The 27,349-nt window shown below is 37.9% G+C and overlaps 1 protein-coding gene across 2 annotated transcripts; it reads right to left on the bottom strand.

Moving 5' to 3' along the window:
- Nucleotides 1-65: 65 nt before the first annotated feature.
- Nucleotides 66-27,349, bottom strand: stk35 (serine/threonine kinase 35). 2 transcript variants are annotated; one of them, XM_052090998.1, is made up of 3 exons: nucleotides 26,659-27,349; nucleotides 22,489-23,231; nucleotides 66-582 (listed from the first exon to the last, which is right to left on the bottom strand). In XM_052090998.1, exons 1-2 carry the CDS (start codon nucleotides 27,179-27,181, stop codon nucleotides 22,516-22,518), a joined length of 1,239 nt encoding a protein of 412 aa, XP_051946958.1. In that variant the 5' UTR covers nucleotides 27,182-27,349; the 3' UTR covers nucleotides 66-582; nucleotides 22,489-22,515. The 2 variants fall into 2 exon arrangements, with proteins under 2 accessions (XP_051946958.1, XP_051946957.1); XM_052090997.1 differs by lacking the exon at nucleotides 66-582 and adding an exon at nucleotides 11,387-14,586.

The following is a 27,349-nucleotide window of genomic DNA, read 5'->3' on the forward strand; positions in this document are numbered from 1 at the left end:
GGTAGAGATCAGGTACAAATCAGGTAGAAATCAGGTAGAAATCAGGTACAAATCAGATACAAATCAGGTTGAAATCAGGTAGAGATCAGGTACAAATCAGGTAGAGCTCAGGTACAAATCAGGTAGAAATGGCTCCTTCAGATAACAATTAAAGGTTACCACTTTTTATAGTGCAAATAGTTAATATGGGGCATGTTGTCACAAGTTAGTATTTTGTTGATGTTGAGTATTGCCTTACTTATAATGGTGGAATTAACTTCAAATGCCAATTCTGAAAAATGTTCACCGGAGTAAAAAGAGACAACTCTACCTGATTTTAAATAGTTTACAACTCATTATGTCAATGTTAAACCAAAGTGAACTTTGTCTAGAAAGATATATAGACTATATTTATGTTTCTGTGAGCAAACTGTTGAAGAAAACACAAAGTCCTACATAAAATCTTTGCCCTCTGGTCATTACAGTGTGTGTTGGTCATCTGAAGAAAAAGACGTCTCTTCAGGATGTCTACCGCTGAGTGCGCTTGTGTGTCTTTTTCGGTAGTTCACTGAGTCAGGGTCAAATCGTGCTCCACTTCTTTCACTGAAAGGCAAGTTGGAAAACAGATGACATGAAGTTCAGTTGCAAAAAGTTTTTTCTTCTTCCTCATTTGGTTTATATTCCTGGGACCCAGAAAATAAATTTTTGGCATTTTGTTCTGCATATATACATATTATATTATATTACACTTTTGGGTGCAAAAAAATAAATAAAATGTATGTAGAAAATAAAATGGTTTTTGTATTGTTTTTCTTTTTTTCTTTGTAAAACATGTTTTATTCATATTTAAATATATTATATCAAAAACACTTGGCAACTACAAAAAGGTGCAAAAGTAATTCTACAATATATATATATATACTATATACATCTGAAATGTTTCTCATGATCTTAAAAATCTTTTGATCTGAAGGCGTTTGCGTACATGTTTGAAATTTGTTTTGTAGACAAAAATATAATTGTGCCACCATATTAATTTATTTCATTAGAAAAAAATAATGTTTTTGATATTGATGACTTGGACTGAATAATTAAGAAAAGCAGCTAATAAGTGCCCAACATAGATGGGAACTCCTTCAATACTGTTTAAAAAGCATCCCAGAGTGATTCCTCAAGAAGGAATATATTACAAAAACATCTGGCGATAACACAAATACAGTTTTTGGCATCCACAAAGTGCAAGAGAAACTTTAAATAAATAATATGTACATAATTATATAATTTATTTATTAAAACTATAGTTTGCTAATATTAAATCTGTGGAGTGGTTAAAAAAGTTTTTTTTAGGTTGAAGTCATTAAAACGAATTTTTTAACCACTCCACAGATTTAAAATGAGCAAACTATAGTTTTGGCAAGTCGTTTAGGACATCTACTTTGTGCATAACACAAGTAATTTTTCCAACAATGGTTTACAGACAGTTTGTTTCACTTTTAATTGACTATCACAATTCCAGTGGATCAGAAGTTTACATACACTAAGTTAACTGTGCATTTAAGCAGCTTGGAAAATTCCAGAAAATGATGTCAAGCCTTTAGACAGTTAGCCAATTAGCTTCTGATAGGAGGTGTCCTGAATTGGAAGTGTACCTGTGGATGTATTTTAAGGTCTATCTTCAAACTCAGTCCCTCTTTGCTTGGCATCATGGGAAAATCAAACAAAATCAGCCAAGACATCAGAAAAACAATTGTGGATATCCACAGATCCGGTTCATCCTTAGGAGCAATTTCCAAACACCTGAAGGTGCCTTACTCATCTGTTCAAGCAAGAGTACGCAAGTATAAACCCCATGGGACCACGCAGACATCATACCGATCATGGAGGAGACGCATTCTGTCTGCTAGAGATGGGCTGGTTTGAGTATTTCTGGGATTTTCACACACAACAGTTTCTAGAATTGACTCAGAATGGAGCCAAAAACAAACAAAAAAAACATCCAGTGAGCGGCAGTTCTGCGGACGGAAAAACCTTGTTAATGAGAGTGGTCAACAGAGAATGGCCAGACTGGTTCAAACTCACAAAGTCTACAGTAACTCAGATAACCACTCTGTACAATTGTGCTGAGAAGAAAATATCAGAATGCTGTTCTGAGATGCGGGTTGGCGCTGTTGTGGTGGCACAAGGAGGACCTACACAATATTAGGCAGGTGGTTTTAATGTTGTGGCTGATCGGTGTGTGTGTGTATATATATATATGTACAGTACTGTGCAAAAGTCTTAGGCACATACGATGCATCACAAAAGCATTTGTCTTAAGATGGTTATTTATATCTTCAGCTTTAGTGTGTCAATAGGAAATATACATTTTAGACTCCCAAACATTCCTTTTACAAATAGAAAAGATTAGAATAGAAGAACAGGCAGCCCTGCAACAGATGGCATGTCCCCCACAGACCCCCCACTGAACATTGAGTGACAGAAGCAATTGAGACAGCCGAAACAGATAGAAGAACTGTACATGACCACATTCTCTCCTCCTACAGTGTCTGTAACATGCTCAAGTCCCTAACAGCGCTGAACACGGATGCTCTCATGACAGAGCAGAGAGGGATGGAGAGATGCCCTCTGTGATGACTCGAGTGGGTGGCAGTGTGTTCACAGCCGATGTGTGTTCGTGCCACTGGCACAAAAACCTGCGCAGAGTGGAAACAACTCCCACATCTGAACACAACACCTTGAAGGCGCTCCGTCATCATATAGCGTCAACCATGCCTCTGTCTCCTACAGTGATGATCAGTTTTGGGTAGGTTACTCTAAAAAAGTACGTAATTACATCTTCAACAGTGTAATTAGATTACTGTATTAATTACTGTCTGAAAAGTAATTGATTACTCATAACTAATTACTTTTGAAAACCCGTATCAACCTCGACCAGATGAAAAATACAAGGACAGACATGAAACTGTTCTTTTAATTATTTCAAATAAATCATATAAAAACAATTAATTATTCATGATCTGGCCACAGAATTTAAAGGGGCAGCGTTAAATTAGAAAACATACTTTTTAACATTAGATGTGTAGTGTAATTAAATTACTGAAAAATTAAGAGTAATCCCTTACTTTACTTTTCAAAATGAAAAAGTAGTTTAATTACAGTAATTCATTACTTGGTAATGCATTTTGCCCCCATAATAATGCTCTTGGTTTCTGATACAGAAGTTATAATAAAAGTTCTGCATAAGTGCGTCAATCCAAGCAACAACAAACAGTTGGCGCGCGAAGGGAAAGCTATTTTATGAGACACAAATATATCTGTGTTTATGAAAATAATTTGACAGCATGTTTTCATGAGATTTCTGATTATTCTGTCGTTTTAATGTCAAAACGTAAACAGTCAATACGTGACAATACAATCGCCTTGACCCCATTTAAAAGTAAACTCAAAAATGGCTCTGAAACGTTTGTCCCTTTGTGTGCAGATGCCACTTAATTGCTTGAATGTTGTTTTATCTAATGCAATGAAATTCCTGCGTTTATACATATACGTATATAGTGTCCCTTTAAAACCTCTGTACACTGAGCTTCTACAACATTGATTGAAAACAACTATTTAGTATTCTCATTTTCATTTATGCAGCATCACTTACCTCTGGGTCAAGGACAGATTAACCCCATCCAGGACCTGAAAGAAAACGATCAGAAGGGCCAGTCAATGGGATACCTTGACATGGATCCTGAGCTGTAAGGTCATCATCATTTACTGGGACAAACTGCTGTGCGTTCAATGCATTGAGATTACTTTAATTTTGTTTTCACCCCAAATGTAAGACTGTGTGAAAGTTGACAATTTTAGTTTTTAAAGTAAAACTGTCAAACAGTTACTTGCAAGTCTTTTGACCTTTATTTTGTGTGTGAACTGCTTTATAATGCTTACACTTCATCCATCACACACATAAACACACAGACAGACAGACAGACAGACAGACACACACACACACACACACACACACACACACACACACACACACACACACACACACAAACACACAAACAGACACACACACACACACACACACACACACACACATAAACACACAGACAGACAGACACACACACACAGACAGACAGACACACACACACACTCACACAGACACACAATCACATAAACACACACAGAGACACACACAAACATGCACACGGACACACACACACACACAGACAGACACACACACACACACACAAACACATAAACACAGACAGACACACACACACACATAAACACACAGACAGACACACACACTCACACAGACACACACACATAAACACACACACAAACACGCACACACACACATAAACACACACAGACACACACAGACAGACAGACAGACACACACAGACTGACACACACACTCACACAGACACACACACACATAAACACACACAGACACACACAGAAAAACACTATAAATAAATTGATCTTGCTTTATGGATTTTATTTATATTTTTACAGAAAAATAATATTTCAATTCTCATTAAGAATAAGATCTTTGCAGTACATCTTTGCTCTAATATCAAAGGTCTTACTAGAGAAAACCAAAGTGATGCTCCAGCGTGCATTTCCTCATAGATACATTGGTTGTAGCTTTACATTAATAGAAATTCCTCAATGATGTCATATCCACCTTTTCACCCACAACAGTGTGAACTCATATGAATCATCACATCATAAGAAAGTGTTTCACCGCTGTTCGAACGCTCCTCGGATCAAATCAATTATATGCAGAAATGTTTTCCAACTGAATAGTCAAAACAATAAATGAAACAAATGACAATAAAACGCAAAGTAATCTCTTCAGTAATCAAAATACTTTTTGAATGTAACTGTATTCTAATTAACATTGATTTAAATTGTAACTGTAGTGGAATACAGTTACTTATATTTTGTATTTTAAATATGTAATCCCGTTACATGTATTCCGTTACTCCCCAACCCTGAACATTATTTATGATTGTTTGCTTAGATATCAATCCTTTACCTTTACAAACATTTTCCTTTCGAAGCTCCTAGCATACTCCGCGCTTGAATAATTAATGAGATTGGTTTCATTGTTTGCCAGTTTTATACAAATTATTGATCTTGTTAACATGTTTGGTAACTTGTTTTATTAAGTCCAAAATGTCAACTCGTTCATGATCAAAGAATTTTCTTGATTGCGAAAAGTTGGTATGTTACATGTTTTTTTAGGGCACTTATTATTATGTGCACGTTTCTATAGGTGTAGGCATAGGCGGAAATCGCGGGGGGTCGGGGGGGTCAGGACCCCCCTATCTGAGGGTTGTCCCCCCTAAAATATCATTAAAATATGTGTATTGTAAATAATATAATGATATATTCTAAAATAATTGTTTATGAAATAAAATAATACAAATGCAAACGGGGCAACAACAAAAAAAAACTTTGGTGTCCCCTTCAAAAATTGCTCTTGAGAATTGTTATGTTTATTGTCCCCCCCAAAATTTTGATGCAATTTTCGCCCCTGGGTGTAGGCACTTTGCGTGAGCTATTAGAAGGACAACAATGACCAATCAATCAATCAATCATATATGATGTTCACTTTAACTAAGTCATTTGAAGTACCATTAAGTCAGATTGTTAAAAAAGTAACTAAATAAAATTAAGGAATATTGGGGCACTTACAGTACAATGGAAGCAAATGGATCCAATGTGTACATTAAAATAAACAGTTTCAAATGTATAGCCACAAGACATTAACATTATAACATGCTTTTAGTGTGTTAAAATCATTTACTAACCTTTTCTGTTCAAAGTTATATCCAATTTTACTACTTTGTTGCCACGACAACGCAATGCTATAAACCCTGTAATCCACTGTAAAGGGCGATTTAAACAACTTTAGAAATTGATGAATCGATTTGTCATTTCTTTACATTTATGCATTTGGCAGATGCTTTTATCCAAAGCGACTTACAGTGCACTTATTACAGGGACAATCCCCCCGGAGCAACCTGGAGTTAAGTGCCTTGCTCAAGGACACAATGGTGGTGGCTGTGGGGCTCAAACCAGCAACCTTCTGATTACAAGTTCAGCGCTTTAGCCCACTATGCCACCACCACTCCGATTTCTTTAAGGAATCCATTCGTAGGATGTTGCCTGAAGTTCTCCCAGAAAATATGGCCTCTATTTTATGTCCAAAATGTCCTGAATTCAGTGTTTGAAGATGCTCGATGAGTAGTGTACTAGCTAGGAACATTTTGGGGGCGAGGACTTGCTTGCATGGAGTCCTGTAGGGTTCATTTAGGGTTCAGATTCTCTGTATGTGTCATATATACTCGTATGACCTTCAAAACGTGTGTTGAAATTTAAAAGCATCATGCATTAGTCGCTGCATGAATCCCAACGTATCATATTAAATTATCTACACATCGGCGTACAAGTAAAAGTTCGACTTTTTAATGGATCCTAGTGTCAGATTCTTTTATTACATTGTTTACCCAGCCTTCGTCATGTGTGCCAGAGCGGGCTGACTCAGAACACTGTGTGAAAAGAGTGCAGACAATAAAGTTTCATCCATTAGTTTTTTACCTTTTCAGCTCTTCACACTTCTTCCGGTCCTCAAAGTCGGTTGTTTTGTGATCGCCACGGTGGCTCAATGCACGATGAGTTTGTAAGATCAAGACAGATGCACGCCACTGAAATGTGCGCCATGTTCTATAAAAAAATGAAAAGGGTCGGTGGACTAATGTTTCTATTGTCCACTTGAAGCCATGTCTGCCTATAAGGGAGATCAATACAGTTCCTTTTAGTTTCTGGACAGAATGTCCTTAATGCGTTAATGGAGACTTTGGTGAAAGGTGACTTTTTTCTCACTCTCTTCATCTCTTTCTGCTGCCACCTCATCCAAAACCTTTCATATCTCTGTCAGGTTCTGAACTCACAATGGGATGAAAATGAAACATCTAATACAAAAGTTATCCCAAGGTTTCCATGCAGTACTTATTGGACTCAATGAATGGCTGATTCACTCTTTGATGATTTCTCCTGCTCTTAGTAATGGTTCAGATGGACCTTTGGAATCTCGAATGAGCTCCAATTAATTTGATATTTACCCAAGGTAATGAAGACATGTCGGTTTACCATGGAGGTAATTTGGCTGAAAACAGGTGGTACTTCAAACTTGGGTTTCTCTGATGGTAGGAATATTCTTGATTATGGTGCTGCTTTTAACTTGTTAATCGCACTAAATTATTGCGTAATATCAGCAGCCCTAAAAACAAACATGTGACTCCATACTGCAAATACATTAGTCACGATGACCGTCTTTTGACAGTGCAGCACCTGTCAAAGTGTATGGAGTGTGTAGATGACATGATCGATGGCCCAAGGTTAGTAACAATGATATCTTTAACTACTTTGTGTTATTATGACAACTGCACAAGTTGAGTTTGAAACTCACTTTTACTCCAGCTAACACTTAAAATGGTAATTGTTCTCCGACTGAAGTTATTCCAGTGCTTGTAAAAGAGAAAACAGCGGCTATCAGAGTCATCGTGACATCGTCGCCACCACCAAAACAGTAGATAAATGAAAGACTTAACATAATGGAGGTACCTGTATTGTCATCGTTATTGGCGATGTTGGTCTTTACTACAGGGATGGACTACCGACCGGGCCAATGGGGCCAGTGCCCAGGGACCCTTGACTGCCCGGGGGGTTCCTGGGCTTTAAGGTTGAGCGATCCAGTTTGGCAATCCCCCCCCTCTCAAAATTTGAAAAACTTTGGAAACGTCAGTGTGAACAGAGAGCATTTCGATAACGAAAACACCATTTTCAAATGTATCCGGAATCTGAACGTAGCCTGAATAGTGTTCCTAATAAAGTGCCCGACATGGGCTTATGCTGTTGTACCCTATCCGCCTCAAGGTTCGACATGTCGTGCATTCTGAGGGGCTATTCTGCTCACTACAGTTGAACAGAGTCGTTATTTGAGTTACCGTAACCCTTCTGTCAGCTCAAACCAGTCAGGCCATTCTCCATTGACCTCTCTCATCAAGGTGTTTCCATCTGCAGAACTGCCACTCAATGGATGTTTTTGGCACCATTCGGAGTAAATTCTAGAGACTGTCAACAATCATGCCATGGCCTTAATCATGTCGCTCTTAAAAAAGCCAATAATTATGCTTTAACACTTCCTGTCCTTGTCGATTAGGGCACATTGAATGTTAAAAACCACAAAAAAGTCCCAGCTTCCTCCTTCGGCAGGCATGCAAAAGTGTTTACCTGCCTTAGTTCCTGCACATCCTCTACCAAACCACGGCCATTTGAACATTTCAGAGCATTTTAAAAGTTTCAGACTCAAAACAGACACTATTAGGCTACTATATGAAATAAAACTATAACTTTTCTGTCCTTAGTTGATTTTATTGAGAAGTTGTTGGTGTGAAAATCAATATCTGTGAAAACAGCCCACTGGGATATTACAATGGGCTATTAAAGGGGTTGTGTGTCACTCTTTTGGTGTTAAAATAATTTCTCGTACGTGTCCAGGATGTAGATGTGGCATATTTTTGTATACCTATGTTTAGAGATTATGACTTTTATACTTTGAGATATCTATCAACTCCTACTTCTTGTGTTAGTGGGTGAGGCAGTGTATATATTCATGTATAGTATGTGAGTAAACGGTCTGCACTTATATAGCGCCATTTTAACCTTAGCGGTATTCAAAGCACATCTCTTTCACCCATTCATACACACATTCATACACCAATGGTGGCAGAGCTGCCATGCAAGGCGCTAGCCTGCCATTGGGAGCAACTTGGGGTTCAGTGTCTTGTGGAGTCGTGTGGGCCGGGAATCGAACCACTAACCCTGCTGCCCCGACCTGTGTGTGTGTTTGCTTGCATGGTTCTATAGATATATTTACATCTCTTCTGCTTTTTATACACTGTATGATTAAGTATACGCTGTGTCCTGACCGACTTACTCTATAGGAGCTGATTCCTGTTCTTTCTCTCCTAAATAAGAATCCTAATTATCATTTATTGATGTTATATAAAGTAATGAAACCATTATAATTTTAATTTTAATATATACATACACATATACAGTATATGTAATAAAGTTACTTCCTCTGTACAGATATAAAACTAAAAATAAATTATAATCATAAGATTTATGCGGTTCATTTCAGAACAAAATGTAATCTTTAACAACACAAAAAAAAAAACTTTTTGTTAAAAATACTTTTATATATTTGATGAAATTTTTGTATAAAATTGAAATGTTTAAATCTTAAAAAATAGGCTAAAATATATCGTTTTAATGTATATACATTATATATAAAATGGTGGTATCTTGGTGGTGATATGGCCGAAACGTATAATATATAATTATAAAAATGTATTCATATTTTGATTAATATTATTTCATAGGCATTTGAAAAGTGTGTGTGTGGTCATTTGTTGGTGACATGATGGAAACCTGTCAGCCTACTTTATTGCATAACTACCATGTGCTTGACCGGTTAATTAAAGACTGATTATAATTGGTATGAACCGCACAACTGACCTCCTTTAACAAACCCTTTTCCAGACCGTCGACCACTCCTGTTGCTGACAGCATGAGTGTTTGTAGCTTGCTAGCCTGCTTTGCATTGCTTATTCTTATTCTCATACATTCATCATTTTATTTCCACTTTTTTACTGTTTCTTCTGTGTGTATTTTACCACGTACACCCCTTTCTTTTTTGCACTTTTCTACAGCTCACGTGTCGACTGCATGCATTTGTTTTTCTCGACTGTGTTTTACACATATTATTTCATCAATCTCAAACATCTGCTGATTAGGAACCACATCGATCTCAAACCCTCACCACTCAAGAACAACCTCAAAAACATCACAAAAACAAATTGCGGTAAGTCACGGTATCCATTAATGTTATTGCTTCCTACATTACATGCCACATGTTTACTATAGCTTCTTCCATCAGCAGTGAGGGGTTTACATGTGATAAATGTACGGAGTTAATCAGACGAATGGAAAAAGTTCATGAATTAGAGACACGCATCAAAATGCTAGTGGAGGTCAGTGAGAAAGAGATTAATATCCCGAGGTAACCAGAGACGTCCAGATCCAGCTCCATTCCTACTTGCTGTCAGACTCCACTGCTAAGTGTCACTGAAAGATGACTACAAACTACAGCCGGTGCCAGCCAGACATCACTTCAGTCTTATAACTTCAGAGGATTAACTGATGCAAACTCCAACTTTAAGACATTGGATACCTCATATGCCACTGCATGAACCTTGGATTTAGGATGGACCACACAGAACCTCACCGAAATAACCAGCCAGTTGAACTGCAATGCACCTCATTGATCTCTGCCTGCATCACCTCAGCCGAATGATGGACAACACTCTCGAAATGGAATACATAGACTATCAGTTAACTGGCAACAAAAGCCTTCATCAGCCAATTAACAAGGACAATTGCATCTATGTGAACTTCTGCAGTTAATCCAGGATGCACTTCAAAGACATTAGTCATTAATCTTCATTATTCATTAATGGACCTTAACGCTTACTTAATTAAAACATTTTAAACCATGACTTGCACTGCACACACTTAACTAATATTGCCATTATATTCATGATGTTAGTCAGAGGGGAACTGGCCCCGACAGCGAGTCTGGTTTCACCCAAGGTTATTTTTCTCCATTAACCATCATCTTATGGACTTTTGCCACAGTCACCTTCCAAGTGCTATACAAATAAAAATGACTTGATTTGACTAGGCTGGCCTTTCTCTAAGCACTCATTATGTTTTCTTCGAAAATGAAGTTTCATGTGCGTCATATCAGCACGTATTAAATAGAAGCTCACCACAAAGTCACGTCGAGTTGTGTAAGTATTTGCGTAGATAATTAAGCATGTTTACACGGGCCAATGGTGAAGAACATAAGTGGGAATGTTTGACAAACATCTCCTGACATCTTTACGTGACTTCAAGTGAACCATAAATCCATGATCAATTATGTTATCTAAATATTTATGAATAAGACGAGTGTAGATTTTATTTTAAAGGGATTGATCCCCACAAAAAATCTAGTTCTGCCACTTTTGCTACGTTGTTTCAAACATGAGAATAAAATGAGATGTTAGGCAAAATGTTAGCCTCAGTCACTATTCACGGACTATGGACTAGTATGGACAAAAAGATGCAATGAAAGTGAAAAGTGACTCATGTCCCCTTTTTGGGTTCCATGGAGGAAAGAAAGTGTGTGGGGGGTGAACTATCCCTTAAATATATTTAATTAATCTTAGCTGATATTCTACAGTAAAAGTATACCCATTACACCAAAAACCAATAATATATAATAATCAGAAATCTTTGTTTTTATTCATTTATTTCACAAAAAAACAAGGTGCTACATACTTTTAAGAAAGATTGCTTTGCAAAAACATCAAATGGCTCATAAATTCATAATCAAACCCAGTTCAATGTCAACAGTAAGACACCTATGTACACTATAAAATATCCATACTCTGAATAATCTGTGAAACAAGACCAAATCACCACAAGGATAGAAAGAAAAACGGTTCAGTAGAAAGATAACGGTTTACTTTCCGCATTTGTAGTGATTACTGAATGTGCGTACACCACTTTCTCTAGTTTTATTCTTTCTTTTTTGCACTTTTTGACATCATGTGTCGACTGCATGCATTTGTTTTTCTCGACTGCGTTTTATACAGATTATTTCATCAATTGCAAACATCTGCTGATTAGGAACCACATCGATCTCAAACCCTCACCACTCAAGAACAACCTCAAAAACATCAACAAACTATTGCGTTATCATTCACGTTATTGCTTCCTGCATTGAATGTGCACATTTATTTGTCGGCTAGTATTACAACGGAGCTATTAGTACAAAAAAAGGTTATTGTATTTGTTTGACCCTGCAAACATTTTACAGTGGACCAGTAGAAGAGAAAGTACCTGAGGGACAAGAAAAACGTCATTACTGTGAGTCTATGAGGTTTTTTGGTGTTTTCAAGGTGAGAAACACTACATGAACAATCCACAATTCTTGTGAAAGATGAGTGGAATAGAAACAACTTTAAACATTAAACAGGCTCTATTATAATTCTCTTGTGCATAAAATGGCAGTAAGCCTTAATAATTTGCATCAACTACACCACTGTGAGAATGAGCAAAATGATTGCGCCAATGTCTGCGGACACATTTCTGTTCGCTGTTTACGAAGTCTACAGCTGTCACAGAGACCGATGAGATATCTCACAACACCTATTATATTAATATCTTTAAGAGAGTAGGAACATTGTTTGCACATCCTTCCATGAAAAAATTGCTTATAGCACTTTTAACTTCCTGTCCGACTATCACTATTCTCAGAACTGCAGATTGTGTCTTTAAAAGAACTGCTAGCAGTTCCCTAAGAGATAAGAAACGAGTAATACGTTTACGAAACAGTTTGAAAGGAGGCATTTGAACCACTGAATGTGCGATTAAGTCTTTGTTTTACTGTAACAAATGAAGATAAACTAGACAAAAGTTCTTGTACAAATATTATTATTATGTCTTTTTTACAAAAACTGAAATGCAAAGTCGGTCTAATAGTAACGGAATTGCCACTGAACATATGCAAACGCAATTCCTGTAAAGACTAAACTAAATGCAAAACACGTTAGCAAGGAAAAGTGACATCATACGTTGTAAAAGTGAGGTAGAAACACTGAATATGTAAACCAGAACACTGAATACAAGTCATTTCTAAATAACAGAAGGAAAACTAGTTTTGACTGACATTTTCAGCCTGAACTCGTGAAAATTACGTGAATGTGGCGTCATTTTTTCGAAATGGTTTTCCGTGGTTCTATACGCGTATCGCGGCAGTCTCAATGTGACATTTCCACTCGGTGGCGCTAACAGAGAGCTACATTTTCTCCCAAGCAGATGAGGTTTTTAATGCGCACGACCTCCCTAACCTAAACCTTAAACGATATTGTCATAAAAGCAAACGCGAGATGAAGAACGCAACTGCTGAAGTGACCGCATCATTCCACGTCAACCGTGTGACATTCCAGAATTCAAAGCCGTCCAATTTCCAGACTGTGAGATAAAGTACAATGTGAATGTCACATCTATTTTGAGGCCTTATTTGATGTCTCGAGTGAAAAGGACAAAGTTCTTCAGATAGATGAAAACCAACTTATCACAATAGTTTAAAATTGTTTAACAGCCACCAAAATTGTTTTATCCCTTACCAAATCATTATTTACAACGTCAACTTTCGGGTCAACGTAGAAAATAACATAAAAATCTCGTTAAACAAAATTTCCACAGAAAATAGTCATAATATTTTTAATACCTGATCTCGATCTTAACTTGCGTGTCTGAAAACTGACCGTTTGAAAAGAATAAAACAACTTTCTAAATTTACATTTGACAAAAGTGCATCTGAACAGCAACTATTGTCGGGGTCAGGGCTGGACTGGTAATCTGGCATATCGGGCATTTTCCCAGTGGGCCGACGCACTTTGGGGCCGATCATGGGAGGACTGGCCATCGGGAGAACCGAGCTGGCCGGTGGGTCAGCTGCGAAATGTGCCGAATGGGCCGGGCCGATTCATCTTCCCAGTCCAGCCCTGCTGTTGTTTAATTCATTTTGTTTTTGTCAAACTAATTCAACACAAATTAAACTTTAATAAATCTTGCGTATGACTTTCCAAATGCTTTGGTTCAAGAACTCTGACAGTGTCTTTTAAAACGTGGAAAAACACACAACCACGAAAATAAAACATGTGGATATTTTAGATCAAACTAAATTATGAAAAAAATGAAAACCATCCAACTGTTTCCACTTTCTTTTAAAAAACTAAATAAGGCACAAAGGTGATAGTTTTTTTGAAAAAGGGTGCTGTTGCTTGGGTCAGAAACAGCCATGTATATGACAGACATCAGGGTCACCATGTACCCAAATATTCACATTATATAGATCACAGTATGCCTTCATTGTTGTGAGTTTTAGAACAATCTCCTTCTCTGGAACATTCCAGAACATCCGATATCTCCTAAAACGGCATTATCTACTGTACAACTAGCTATTCACATGTATACTGTCTGGTAAACCCTTTTGAGAGAAAAGGGTGAGAAGGTAGTTTTCACGGAGGTGCAGACAGGATATGTTTGAGTACATAGTGCAACGTGTCTTTAAATCTACTCCGAAACAACAGCATGCGGTCACACCAGAGAACAAGAGGGACATAAAGTCATTGTTGGCAAGACTTGAGCATGAAAAGAGGTTTTACGCCCGTGTGTGGAGTTCCTTTGGTGAATTCGGTAATCAAATGAATTGGATCCCAAAGTAGAAAATAGCCCATTTATAAATATGTCTGCATAGCTTTTCCATGTGATGGGTTTGTAATACAGCTACGAAGTCTTTTCATTTCAACTCCGCTATTTGGAAGCAATCACGAAAACACAAATTCACAGTTTCAAGATCTGCGGCCCCCTTTTTATTTTCCAATGGCATATAATTCCATGTTTAAATACTCTGCAAACCTGTAGAGAAAGCAAAACAGAAAACAATTAGTCAAAATGTACATATCCACATTTACGCATTTCTTTTTCACTGCAAATGATTGCTGAACGCGACTTAATACAATACCAGGGTGTTGCTATGCAGTTGCGAAGATGTTTTGAGTGTTTTATCGTACATTGCTATTTACTAGGGTGTTGTGTCAAAAGAGTCCACTCCCAAGTCTATATGATATTCTGGTCTCTAGATATGCCCCGATTCCCTCCTTCATATACAGTTGAAGTCAGAAGTTTACATACACCGTAGCCAAATATAATTAAACTTCCTGACATTTAATTGTAGGAAACATTCCCTGTCTTAGGTCAGATAGTATCACTACTTTATATAAGAATGTGAAATGTCAGAATAATAGTCGAGAGAATTATTTCTTTCATCACATTCCCAGTGTGTCAGAAGTTTACATACACTTTGTTAGCATTTGGTATTATTGCCTTTAAACTTTTTAACTTGGGTCAAACGTTTTGGGTATTCTTCCACAAGCTTCTCACAATAAGTTGCTGGAATTTTGGCCCATTCCTCCAGACTAGGGATGTAACTAACGATGTAATCATACCATCGAAATCTTCTCATTGACGGTATTGCACGAAGATTACAAATTATTACAATTCAATTTCATAAATCATAAAAACAATAACAAAATATGTTTAGTTATAATCATATGAATACTGAACATGTTGCCAAAATGTTTTTTTATTAATGTTTAGATTTGTTATTTATTATTTATAAGAGAGTGTCCTGAAGTTCAAGATCAAAAGTTAAAGGATTAAAGTTGAAGAAATCCAAAAAAAAGTTCGAGAATTGGTTATAATGGAAATATTTATCGGTGTGTTTATAAGAAATAGTCAAAATATTGAACTGCTTTTAATATTATCAAATGCACCCGTGAAACCGTAACACCGTGGAAGTTTTTGTGACTGTTATCACACCATGAAAATGATGGTCCCATGGTGTTTATACTTGCGTATCTTGCTTGAACAGATGAATAAGGTACAGTCAGGCATTTGGAAATTGCTCCCAAGGATGAAACAGAATTGTGGCGGTCTAAATCTTGGCTGATTTCTTTTGATTTTCCCATGATGTCAAGCAAAGAGGAACAGAGTTTGAAGGTAGGCCTTAAAATACATCCACAGGTACACCTCCAATTGACTCCAATTAGCCAACTGGCCTATCAGAAGCTAATTGGCTAATTATCTAAAGGCTTGACTTCACTTTTGGGAATTTTCCAAGCTGCTTAATGGCACAGTTAACTTAGTGTCTGTAAACTTCTGATCCACTGGATTTGTGATATAGTCAATTAAAATGAAACAATCGGTCTGTAAACCATTGTTGGAAAAATTACTTGTCATGCACAAAGTAGATGATTGAAAAAATTAGTTTTAATGACTTCAACTTAAGTGTATGTAAACTTCTGACTTCAGCTGTATGTCGACGGGATTTATCCATCCATTTTATCATCCACCAGTTAATTGCATGTATGATCACATAGAAAAGTAATGGAACATCTCTCCTCAACAAACCATTTGATTTGAGGTATTATTTGTGTCTGTAGCATAAACAGCACGGGACGAGTAATGAGTTAAATGTAATACTTACTGTGGTGAATTTTACCACGCGGTGTTGAAACCGCAGCCAAAGCAGAAACCTGTTGTATAACTGTGAATGTGTGATTTTGCTTTGAACAAAATAATGTGTAAACTCGTTCTTGTTTATCACACATGTGAATGTTTTATGAGGGGAAACAACATTATTAATCTATTTTTCCAACTGAAAAAATCTCTTTTAGTGGTTGAACAGATCTGTTTTTTATCTAAACTTATTTGACACTTACAATCCACACAAAATTTAGTAAAAACAGAGAACCTGCATGAACTATTGACAAGGCTGTCAGTACAATTAGGATATTACACTACATGGAATAACTACTTCCCTTAATTGTCCAATCAGGCAGGGTCATGGCGATAATTCCAAAATAGCCAAATATTTTACATTTTCGTCAGCCTGATCAATATATTTGTCCATCACCATTCCAACCCATTCTCATAAAAAGTCATAATAATAGCACAAGATGGCAAAATCATGAGAAATCGACTTTTACTGCCATAAGGAAAAATATACGAATTAACAAACTGTTATTACAATTTTTCCTAAACTTAACCCCCTACTTCTCTTAATTGGCCAATCAGGCAGATTGATGGCAATAATCCCAAAATAGCTGTTATCAGCCTGATCAATATATTAGTACATCAACAGTCCAACCCAGTCTCATAAAAAGTCCTAATAACAGTCCCAGATCCTTTTTGTACAAAAACCATAGAGAAAAAATAAACAAATCAACAAATGATGTTACTACAATTTTTCCTAAGCTTAAGCCCTAACCCAAAACTAAACCTCACCATAAAGTGGAACCCTTTACCCAAACTTAACCATGATTTTAGTAAGAATATAACTTTTGTGTCCCATTGAACAAAGAAAATGTCAGTGTTTGGAACGAGATGAGGAAAGTCATTTTTATTGCATAAAACAATAAGGAATGAGTAACCAATTTTGTTCATTGATATTTATTATTATTTATTTTATAAAATATTAGAACAGGAATATATGGGAATAAAAGTCATACCTTTTCATTCAAGCCGAAAACGAGTTTTCATGAGACCATGTTGCCCTATATTTGGAATGGTTTTTAATTTGTGCTTCCGACGCTTTGTTTCTAATCTGAGGAGCGGGTGTTCTGACAGCTGGTGAGTACCATGATTTACGGTTAAAACATGATGTCATCTGAGCTGTAGATCCATTTCTCCACCAGATCGGATTTCATCCTCAGCCAACCGTGCTTGCAAGCACATGGATGGGGAATCCAATAATGCCGTCAGTCCAAATGAGATTATTTTTCTAAATTTGACCACACAACATTTACTATACAGATATTCAAAACACTTATCCAGAACTGAAATGTGCTAATTAAAGACCATTTTTAAGACATTGGCCTGCTATTCTGGGGCACACATGACATGTCGACATTCCGGATAATAGTTTCAGTCCTAAATTCCAAAGATTTTTATGACTTCATAATGTCTGAAACAAAGGGATTTGCCAACACAATGTGAAGTTGGTTCATAAATGATAAACAGTTGACAAGTAACAGCCACAAAAGTGTCCTCCGATTGGACTGATTTTAGGTTATATGTTATTTCTTGTTAAATAAGATGGGTTGTTGGGGTGGTAATATAAGACACAAGTGTTCATGAACACACCCCTCTTGCCAACCCCCATCTTTCAAAAAATGCTCATAAAATTGCATATTTCAAAAAGCCTCAACAACATACGTGATTTGACAAGAAACAAATGCTCCATTAAGGGATTACTCGATAATGACATTAGTTGCATGTTTGAGCATGTTTTTCTAATTGATATTGGTGAATTCTAGGGGCTTTGTTCTATCATTTTTCTTTTTTAATCAATGCAAATAATATTTCAAATATAAATGAACACGTGTTTTCGTCACTTTTGTGATCCAGAAGCGGTGGTGTTGATAAACACTTTATCAACACCACCTCTGTGTACAGAGACACGCCTACTACATAAAGAACACACTGTACCATCCATAACATCTGCTCTCAGCCCTGTGCACTCAGTGAACCACTGTGAGGTCTGCCTTATATAAGGACTATAATCACAGAAACAACAGCCACAGCAAGACAAACTAGATTCACTTGTTTAGATGAGCGCTCCTAGATGGCAAATCTTCTAATTTTTTCAAACACAGAAATACAACAATAGTTGTGCATATGAATATTATACAAATCGAAGTAATAATAATAATATTTTTTTTAAATGGGAACAAATATAATTTACCTATTGTCTTAAGACAATAGATATACAAGGGTGATTTTCAAGTAAAACAATTTATATATATATATATACACACAAAGCTATAATTCCACTATTACTACAATTATTTTATCATAATTATTATTATAAATATATATATATTTTTTTTTCATAATTTCTTAAGAAAGTGTCTTATGCATGTGTTAGCTTTAATATATTAAATATTTTTTAATAATAAAAAAATTATACATAAAACACGCAAAAGAATCTATAATTCCAATATAACTATTATTATTATTATTATAATAATAAAAGGAAGCACATATATTTACATAATGTCTTAAGAAAGCATCTTAAGAAAGTTTTAGTTTCAAGATATCATTAATTTTACATTTTTAATATATAAAAAAGAAAAACAAAGCTATAATTCCAATATTACCATAATTATTGTATTTATAAAAGAAAACAAATGTATTTACATTGTGTCTTAGGAACGTGTTAGCTTTAAGAGATATATATATATTTATTATATCAGATATAATAATAATTTTAAACATGATAAACATAACTATAATTCCAATATTACCGATTCAGCAAATTTGCGATCTATCAATGCCATTTACCATAATGAACCATGAAGAATAAGCCAAAGCAAGTGTAGGGGCACATAGGTTGGCGGCAAAGAACAAAATGTTCTGAACGTGAGTGGCTTCAGCCTATCACAGCATGAGAGTCTACAGACACCATACTGTCTAGCGAGCTGCCACAGAGTGGGGTGGATGGAGGTAGGGAGGGATGATTTGGCTGGGGAGCTTCTGTGTGCAGCTGCAATCGGCGCCTTGTCCCTGGTGAGCCGATAATCCGAGGGCATGGAAAATGCTCTGGTGGCAAAATCTCTAAAATATCCCCCTCTGATAAAAACACCCCGACTTGGGTCTCTCTACCAGGCCTTGCTTGCTTTGATGGATAGCCCATTCAGAACATGTGGTGGGGTGGGGGGTTGCATAACTGCTCTACATGCTCACAGCTCACTGGAAGAACAAGGCCATAAACCCTTAATGCATGAGTCACGTACACATCCATCCACCACATTGGATTTAAACATATTGTAAGGAAGGTCAAACACAGGTTTTCTTCATATTGAGAATAGCGATGGGCATAATATAGAATATTCACTTTATATGTGTGACAGTATTTGTCTAGTATTGCTTTATCTTTGTCAATACGGTTTTATATAGAGATTCATTGGACTAGTTTTGCGAACTTTCCTTGTCTGGCGACTGCGAGGCTAGGGTATACTTATGGCACTCGTTTTTCCGAGAGCCATTCCATCTCACGCGCAGTCGAGTGCTCGACCTTTCAAAGTATACTCAACCACGAGCCTGTTATGGTTGCAAGCACAGTACGACTGCTTTGTAATACTCTTTAGGACTGTCGACGGCAGGCACATGCGCGGACGACGTGCAGAGACCAGGACTGTCAGCAAGTCCAAGAAACTTTGGGCTGCGTGTGGACGGTATGCGCAGACTGTGCGCATGACACAACCAAAGTATACTTTGGCTTATATATATATATATATATATATATATATGTTTTAATAGCATCTCCATTTAAACTACAGTAGCTGTTCATTTTAATGAGTCTATTCAAAACTGATATGTTTTAATTCTTACATTAAAGGATTTATTATGTGCAACTTGGCAACAGTGCTGTTTGGTTCCTCTGACCGAAAAAAATAGAATAAAAAAAATTTAATAAGTAGCTTCAGAGAAAATATAGAAATACAGAAATGAATAATCAATTGGTGTCAAACGACCGAAAATGAAATAAGATAGTATTTTTAAGCTATAATGCCCAGCCCTAATAGGGAAGAAAGATTAAAGTTTGCTGTTCTGTGGAGATGCGTGCTAGCCTGTAGCTCTCAAAATCAAAGTTACACTGGAATTCTGCTATCGTTTCTAGCCTTGGGAAACAAAACAGAGATTTCTGATTAAAATTGTGCTCTAAAGTGGGTTGAAAATGCCCTTTAATTTCCTCTAGCCTTTACAAAATACGTCAAAAAATGCAATAAACTTTGAGAGTACTGCCCCAACAGAAAGCCATTCCAGCTGCTGTGGAGTGTTGAGAGAAATGGTTTTACTGCCGTTGGTGTACAACTTTTGGCTCCTACCCACAACACAGAGCACCTGGGAGTGTGCCGCATATTAAACTTTGATGCTATCACCTCAGGCCATTTGCAATCTGCTGGTAAAAGGTGGCAGATCTTGTTAATCAAATGACTCGTAAAGGAGTTCAGGGTGTGGCATGGGTTAACAAAAACCAAACAAGCCAACAAGAAGAGCGAACGGTAGAGACAGGCAGCCACGCAGGGTACATGTTGCCCCTCAGGCCATATACGCCGGTTTGACTAGGGAAATAGAAAGCAGCAAGATGGACAAGAAATAGACAAAGAACTCGAAGTAAACAAATTAAATTACTGGCAACTTGTACAGACTAGCTTACGTATTCAACATCAATTTGGCACACAAGAGTAGTTTTTATGACATGGTCTGAATTTACGTAACTGTCAGTTATGTGAAGACTGCCTATTCCCATATGTTGAAAAACGTATTAGGCATCCAAGAGGTCTTTGTGTTTAGGTCTCTGTCTAAACTAGTGTCATCTAAATTAATCGCATAATTGTTTTGTAGTTAATCGTGATTAAATCGCAGATTTTGAAAGTGCTCAAATTTGACACCATATATATTCCTTTTCCAGTCAAAATAAAGCGTTTGCAGACAAAAACGTCTCATTCTGCGCTTAGGTAATACTTGAAGCTTGACGTGCTTCTGTGCTAATTAAAATGCACCTTATAGACGACTCAACTGGGCTTGTTTTGTACATCTAATAGTGTTAAGACCTTCTTTCCCCATCGTTTGATTACTGACTCGAAGCAATGTTGTGTGTTTGTGTAGTGAAGTGTGCATCAACGTAATGACTTAGGACGGACACATTGCAAAGGTTCCGCCCTTCAAACCAATGTTTATGCTGGTTTATGCTGTATTAAGGGTAAATGCGTTAATCGTGCTAAAAAAAAAATAATGTGTTAAACTTTTTAATAATTCACATGCATTAACACATGCTGACAGCTCTAGTTTAGACACAAGTACATACAGTATGTTGGTTTTAAAGGTGAACTGTGTAATTTTTTACAGAATTGCAAAAATAATAACATAAGTCTTCAAACAGGTTTGCCGAACAACGACCCATCTCCCATTGGTCAAACAAACAGATAGTCTCGTCCCAAACTCACATGATTGGTTGAGCCAATGTTGCAGTGTCGGACTGGATGGGATGCTAAAAAAAAACAAAAAACACTATTGGGGGGAATTAACTATGAATGACTGAAGGCTAGTGTAGACTTTATATTCCAACGTGCTGTTAAGTCTCGCCTGAATCGTTCACGTACGGATGTGTTTGCTGTAGAGATGCATGTGCAGAGGACATGCACAAAATGCGGACTGTCCGCGTGTCTAGAAAAACTGTCCGGCACGCAGACAACCCAAGTACACTTTGGCCTTTACTTATAGTTGACTCGGCACACACTAGAGAAAGCTCAGACGGAGCATTTGATGGAGAGGAATGCGAAAGCTGAGATTGGAGGGAGTGGAAAAAGCAGCAAATACAGCAAATTGGAATTCTGAAAGCATAAATGGACCTGCCTCTCTGAGATTTTCAATGATCAACGGATGCCTTCATCATAGTGTGTTGTGGAAAAAGAAGAAATGTTCTCAACTTCTGGTTGCATGCTGGAACGTCACTATAACAAACTCAAATTGTGTTTTCCCCTCTCCATACTTCTGACGCACCATCACCATTAAAGATGTTCTCATGTTCTCGAACACAGCGTAAACTCTAGAATGTAGGCACCCTTAGGCTGTTGCAGTCTTGTCAAGGACAAACAATATGGTGTTGAGATACATTTTTAGATGAGACATAGCCTGACATTCTGTTTTGTTCTGAATGTTGTTTTTCAAAATAGAACCACGAGTACGCACCTGAAAAATGTTGCATATCGGGTCGGCTTACGCCGCATATGTCACTTGGTCCATTCTAACTTCCAACTGAAATGCGTCGGGCCGGTCCTGTGGGTTTACTGCTAGCATGTCCAGCAGAAGTCGCTTTACGCCCTCTGACATGATGCTACGGGTCTTCTGCGGGATGTGCAGGACCATCTTCGGATTCTCCAACAAGGCTTCGCCAACTGGGACAATCTCGTTTCCCTGACGAATGTACGTGCCGAGGAGTTCTCGCTTGGACTCAGCGTCGATAAACGTGATCCTTTCGATCATGGCCCAGATTATGATCCCGAGTGCAAAAATGTCCGCCTTGGCAGTGTAGTGGCCCTCCCAAACCTCAGGAGCCATGTAGAAGTCAGAGCCGCATGCTGACGAAAGCCAGAATTTGTTAACGTTCACAATCTTGTTTGCCTGGTCGTCGCCTTCGTCCTCCATGCAGCTCAGTCCCGCGCACACCTTGCTGAGGCCAAAGTCAGCGACCTTGATTACGGGACTCCCTGATTTCTGTGAGATGAGAATGTTGTCTGGTTTTAGGTCCCGGTGGACGATGTTGTTCTTATGTAGGAAGGCTACAGCGCTGGTCAACTGCATCATAAAACTCCGGTTGGTCTGTGGGTCAGGTCGCCGAGAGAGGATGTACTGGTTAAGGTCTCCACCATCACAGAACTCCATTACAAACCAAAGATAACACGGTGCCTCTGGGTAACCCAAGATACGCTCACCTGGAAAGATAGTGGATTGTGTCAGTAACCGTAATTGCAATGGCTTAAGTTTGAGAGACCTCAAAGTCAACATGAAACGACATTCACATGCGGTTATATTTCTGTACTGTGGGGTATTTCCAAATGAAATGAGAAATATTCAAAAAGATATAACGTAGTGAGAGACTTGATTTTACCCAACACAAATTGTGTATCTTTGGAATAAAGCACACTGATGAATCATTCACAGTAACACCAGCAAAGCATAAAGAAAGCAATCTGTCAATTTTGACTTCATGTTGGAGCTCTTGGTCTAAGATTTGAATTGAAAGATTTCAAAACGCATCTAAACGATGTGCTCCTAGTGGCCTCCTGTTATCAAAAGAAGCTCAGATAAACCCAATCTAGTTTTTGGGATTATGGAAAACACTTTAGAATGGTGGTAATTCAAACATACTCCAAAACTGAATCATGTGTTCAGGGCAGCAATTTCTGCTGAGTCAGGCATACATTTTCTGTAATGAATGCTTCCGATAAGGGATAAGCCACTGTCTCGGAAACATTTGCAAACAGAGGTATATCTGTTTGATTCTACCATGCCTTGCTCAGAATTGTGGTAGCTTTACAGTTCATACCCAAAGCCTTAATCAAAGAGTGTTACGGGAGCTAGAACTAAAGTGTTGCTTTAGTAAACTCAGACTGGCTAGCAAATCACCAAGCAGCCTCTAGCTCAGCACAGATTTAGTTAGAACAGCACGTTTGGACTCCTTCCAAAGAACACAGTACATACATGTCTAAGTGCTGATAATCTGTCTGTGCTCTACAATAGCTGGCCAAGATAAACTTGAGGAAATAAGGGTTGGGAAATAAATGGAGAATAAATAGAAAAATCAGGAGGACTCTAAAGTGTGGAAGCACTATAAGAACTTCTAATCCTTGGGAATACATTTCCCTAATTTTCCTGAAACTGCAGGTCATCTCAAAGTAAGGGGCAATTAGTAAAATGTTCCAATTTGACCCATTCAAATGGATAACCCGTACTGCAGGTAGAATAATTAACTGTATAACTAGGTGGAAGAATTGTTCATTTTATTAGCCTATTATTAATAATAAATTTAACTGCATTATAAACATTTGTGTCTTTTAAAAAAGGTGAATCCTGGTGCAAACTTTACAATTTTTATGATCTTTTACGAATAATGCTTGTCAGATTGTATGAAACAATCCCAGTCGGATCTTGGGTAAAAGTCATAGCACACTGTGCAACATTATGTCACATTGTAGCCAAGACTTTGGTTGCAATCGTCCCGATTGACAGAGTCAACTGGATGTTTTACGCCATCTGGCCGTTGCATACAGCACGACTGCGACGCACAATTTCAGACGCTGCCAGAACTTCGTTAGAGGCTAAGGACCAAAACATACTGTACGCAAGTATGTGAACGCAGACACATCTTGCAATGCAAGCTGGATTTCATGTGTCATTGCGTTTTGAAATGTGTCAGACCGCAATTCATAACTTATCACAACTACACGTTGCATTCTCAACGATGTTGCAAGGGGTGCTATAGCAAGAGTAGTTTGAACTGTCCACTTCTACAGTGAGTTTTTTCTTTCAACTCAACTATTGTCATGGTGAAGCAACAGTTTTAGAGAATATTGCCGAGCAAGTAGGTTTAAGTCAATATATTTATAGCAACTTACCTGAATAATAACATACAGTTTTATGGCACAGACGTATGAAGTAGTGGTCGACCGATATATCGCAGGGGCCAATAAATCATCAGTCTTTGATCGGTTAGTGTGACATGCACACCGTTGGCCAATTAACTGCATTAGTGATGAGTCTTTAGGCTGAAACATACTCCACTCAAGTATGTGAATGCAGATGCCAGCGCTTGGCCACCGCATTTCCAATATTTCCATTTCATACATGCTTAACGCGCATTCTTGCATAATGGCGGCGGCAACTAACCTCAGTACGCAAGGGGGTGATAGAGTTACCTTCATACATCAGTGCCATAAAACTGTATTCAGGTAAGTTGGTATAAAAATACTAACTTAAACTTACTTGCTCAGCAATAAAATGTAAAACTGTTGCTTCAGCATGACAGTAGTTGAGTGCGAATCTCCCAAAACAAAAGGAGATGTGCTTTTTAGACCTTCAATGTTTTGGCCACCATAAAAATAGACCTTCTAAAAATCTTTGCTTGTGTTCAGCAGAAGAAAGTAAGTCATGCACTGCTGGTATGGCATAAAGGCGAGCAGGGCTGGACTGGGAAGACAAATCGGCCCGGGATTTTACATGGCAACTGGCCCAAAACTTGTTGGGGGTTCGCGGCCCTTTTCTGCCTATCGCGGCGGCGTTTTGTTGTTCGTTATGCATAAAGCAGTGGCTCATTTTAGCTTATCGCGGCCCATTTGGCACATTTCGCAGCCAACCCACCGGCCCGCTCAGTTCTCCCGATGGGCAACATATAAAGGCACACACCTGCAGAATAATATTAATTAAACCACAATCCATTTGCAATGTTTTTTATATATTCGACTCACTTTTAAAAATACAAAGCCTTTTAAAGTCAGGAGGATTATTTAATTTTTTTCTTTATGGAAGAGGCCACTGAATGGTGACACTTACATAACACCAGTCAGTGCTAAATAGATCTCCCAACTGCTCAGCACATTCACAAATAGCATTCACACTTAAACACACACACACACACACACACACACACACACACACCCCGGCACAACCACACAACTTATTGCAAGACCAAGCACACACAAAACTCAAAATGCCAATAAAAGCCACTGGACATGTAACTTTCTTTAAATACAATATTGCTGTATCGCCTTTTAATTTGATGCTACTGACTGTGTTTCAATGGCTTAGTGCTTGTAATCTACACAACAAAGTTGAAAGAATCTGAGCTAATCTTCACAATAGACAATATTATTCATATTGAGTCAGATTTGGAAAAATACCTGGAAAAGTCAAATCTGTACACACAATGATCAATGCATTCAAGCAGAAGTGTGTGGCAAGTGGCCTTTCTGGAAGTGAAGTGGTTAATGTTTCATGAATCTTGGAACATAATGTTCCCTCATGCTCAAGCTGGCTTCTGTCTTTCTAATTAATAGTAATAATAATAATAGTAATAATAATATGCATGGTTTTTAATACAGTTGCTTGCATTAAATGTGTTGCATAAACTATAAGTGTGCAATTTAAACCACTATAACATACTAAAGCACATTGCATTTGGATTGCAAAGCAAAACAATGTGACAAGTTTGACCTTCTTGTGTTAAAATGACCCTTTATGCAAATAAATCAACTTTAAAATCAAACAATCAGGATTTAATTTATATTCTATCATACTATGCATTTTAGGTGGATTTGATGTTACACTGCAACTGCTTTGCACGTGTATTGAAAAGTGATTTACCTTTCAAAGAAGTTTCCACTAATCTTAAATACTGTTTGGATCGCTTGTTCCCGTGGCTCATTTTCTGCGCCATTCCGTTTCTTTGCAGCACACATTCCTCGAGTTGCACCACATTTTCGTGTTTCTTCACCAGGCTCGCCAGGGCCCAGAACTCCGCCAGCGCCAGTTCGACTTTCTCGGGCGCGTCGCAGCGGAGCTTTTTCACGGCCACCCGGGCGCCTGACCTGCGGGCGATGGCCTCGTACACCACGCCGTAGCTCCCGCGACCCACCTCCCGTATCAAACTGTACCGGGGCGCCTTGAAGAGCGTCGCTGGTAAGAGGTTGGCGTTGTTGAGGAAGCCCGTGGAGAAACATTGTTCTTCCTCCATGGGCTCATCTTCATCATCATCGTTGTTCTCCACAGGCAGCGGGCGCAGAACTTTACTAACATCCAACCTCAGATTCGCGATGGGCGGTTTGGCTCTCTTGCAGCCCCGCTGGAGGCTTGTTATTCTCCCCTGTGTCGCTTTGCGCAGTTCCATGAGTTTTTCACCCCCTGTGTGAACAACACATGCTTCGAGGTAATAATACTCCTATTTTTCATAGCGTCCCTATTTAGGGAACTGCGGGCTGTAAGTTGTCGTTTTGATGGGGAGACTCGACGGTTTGTTTGGGTTTTTTGTTTTTGTTTTTAAATCACTTCATCGCCA

The sequence above is a fragment of the Xyrauchen texanus genome, chromosome 25, assembly GCF_025860055.1.
Source record: "Xyrauchen texanus isolate HMW12.3.18 chromosome 25, RBS_HiC_50CHRs, whole genome shotgun sequence".
Classification (NCBI taxonomy): Eukaryota; Metazoa; Chordata; class Actinopteri; order Cypriniformes; family Catostomidae; genus Xyrauchen; species Xyrauchen texanus.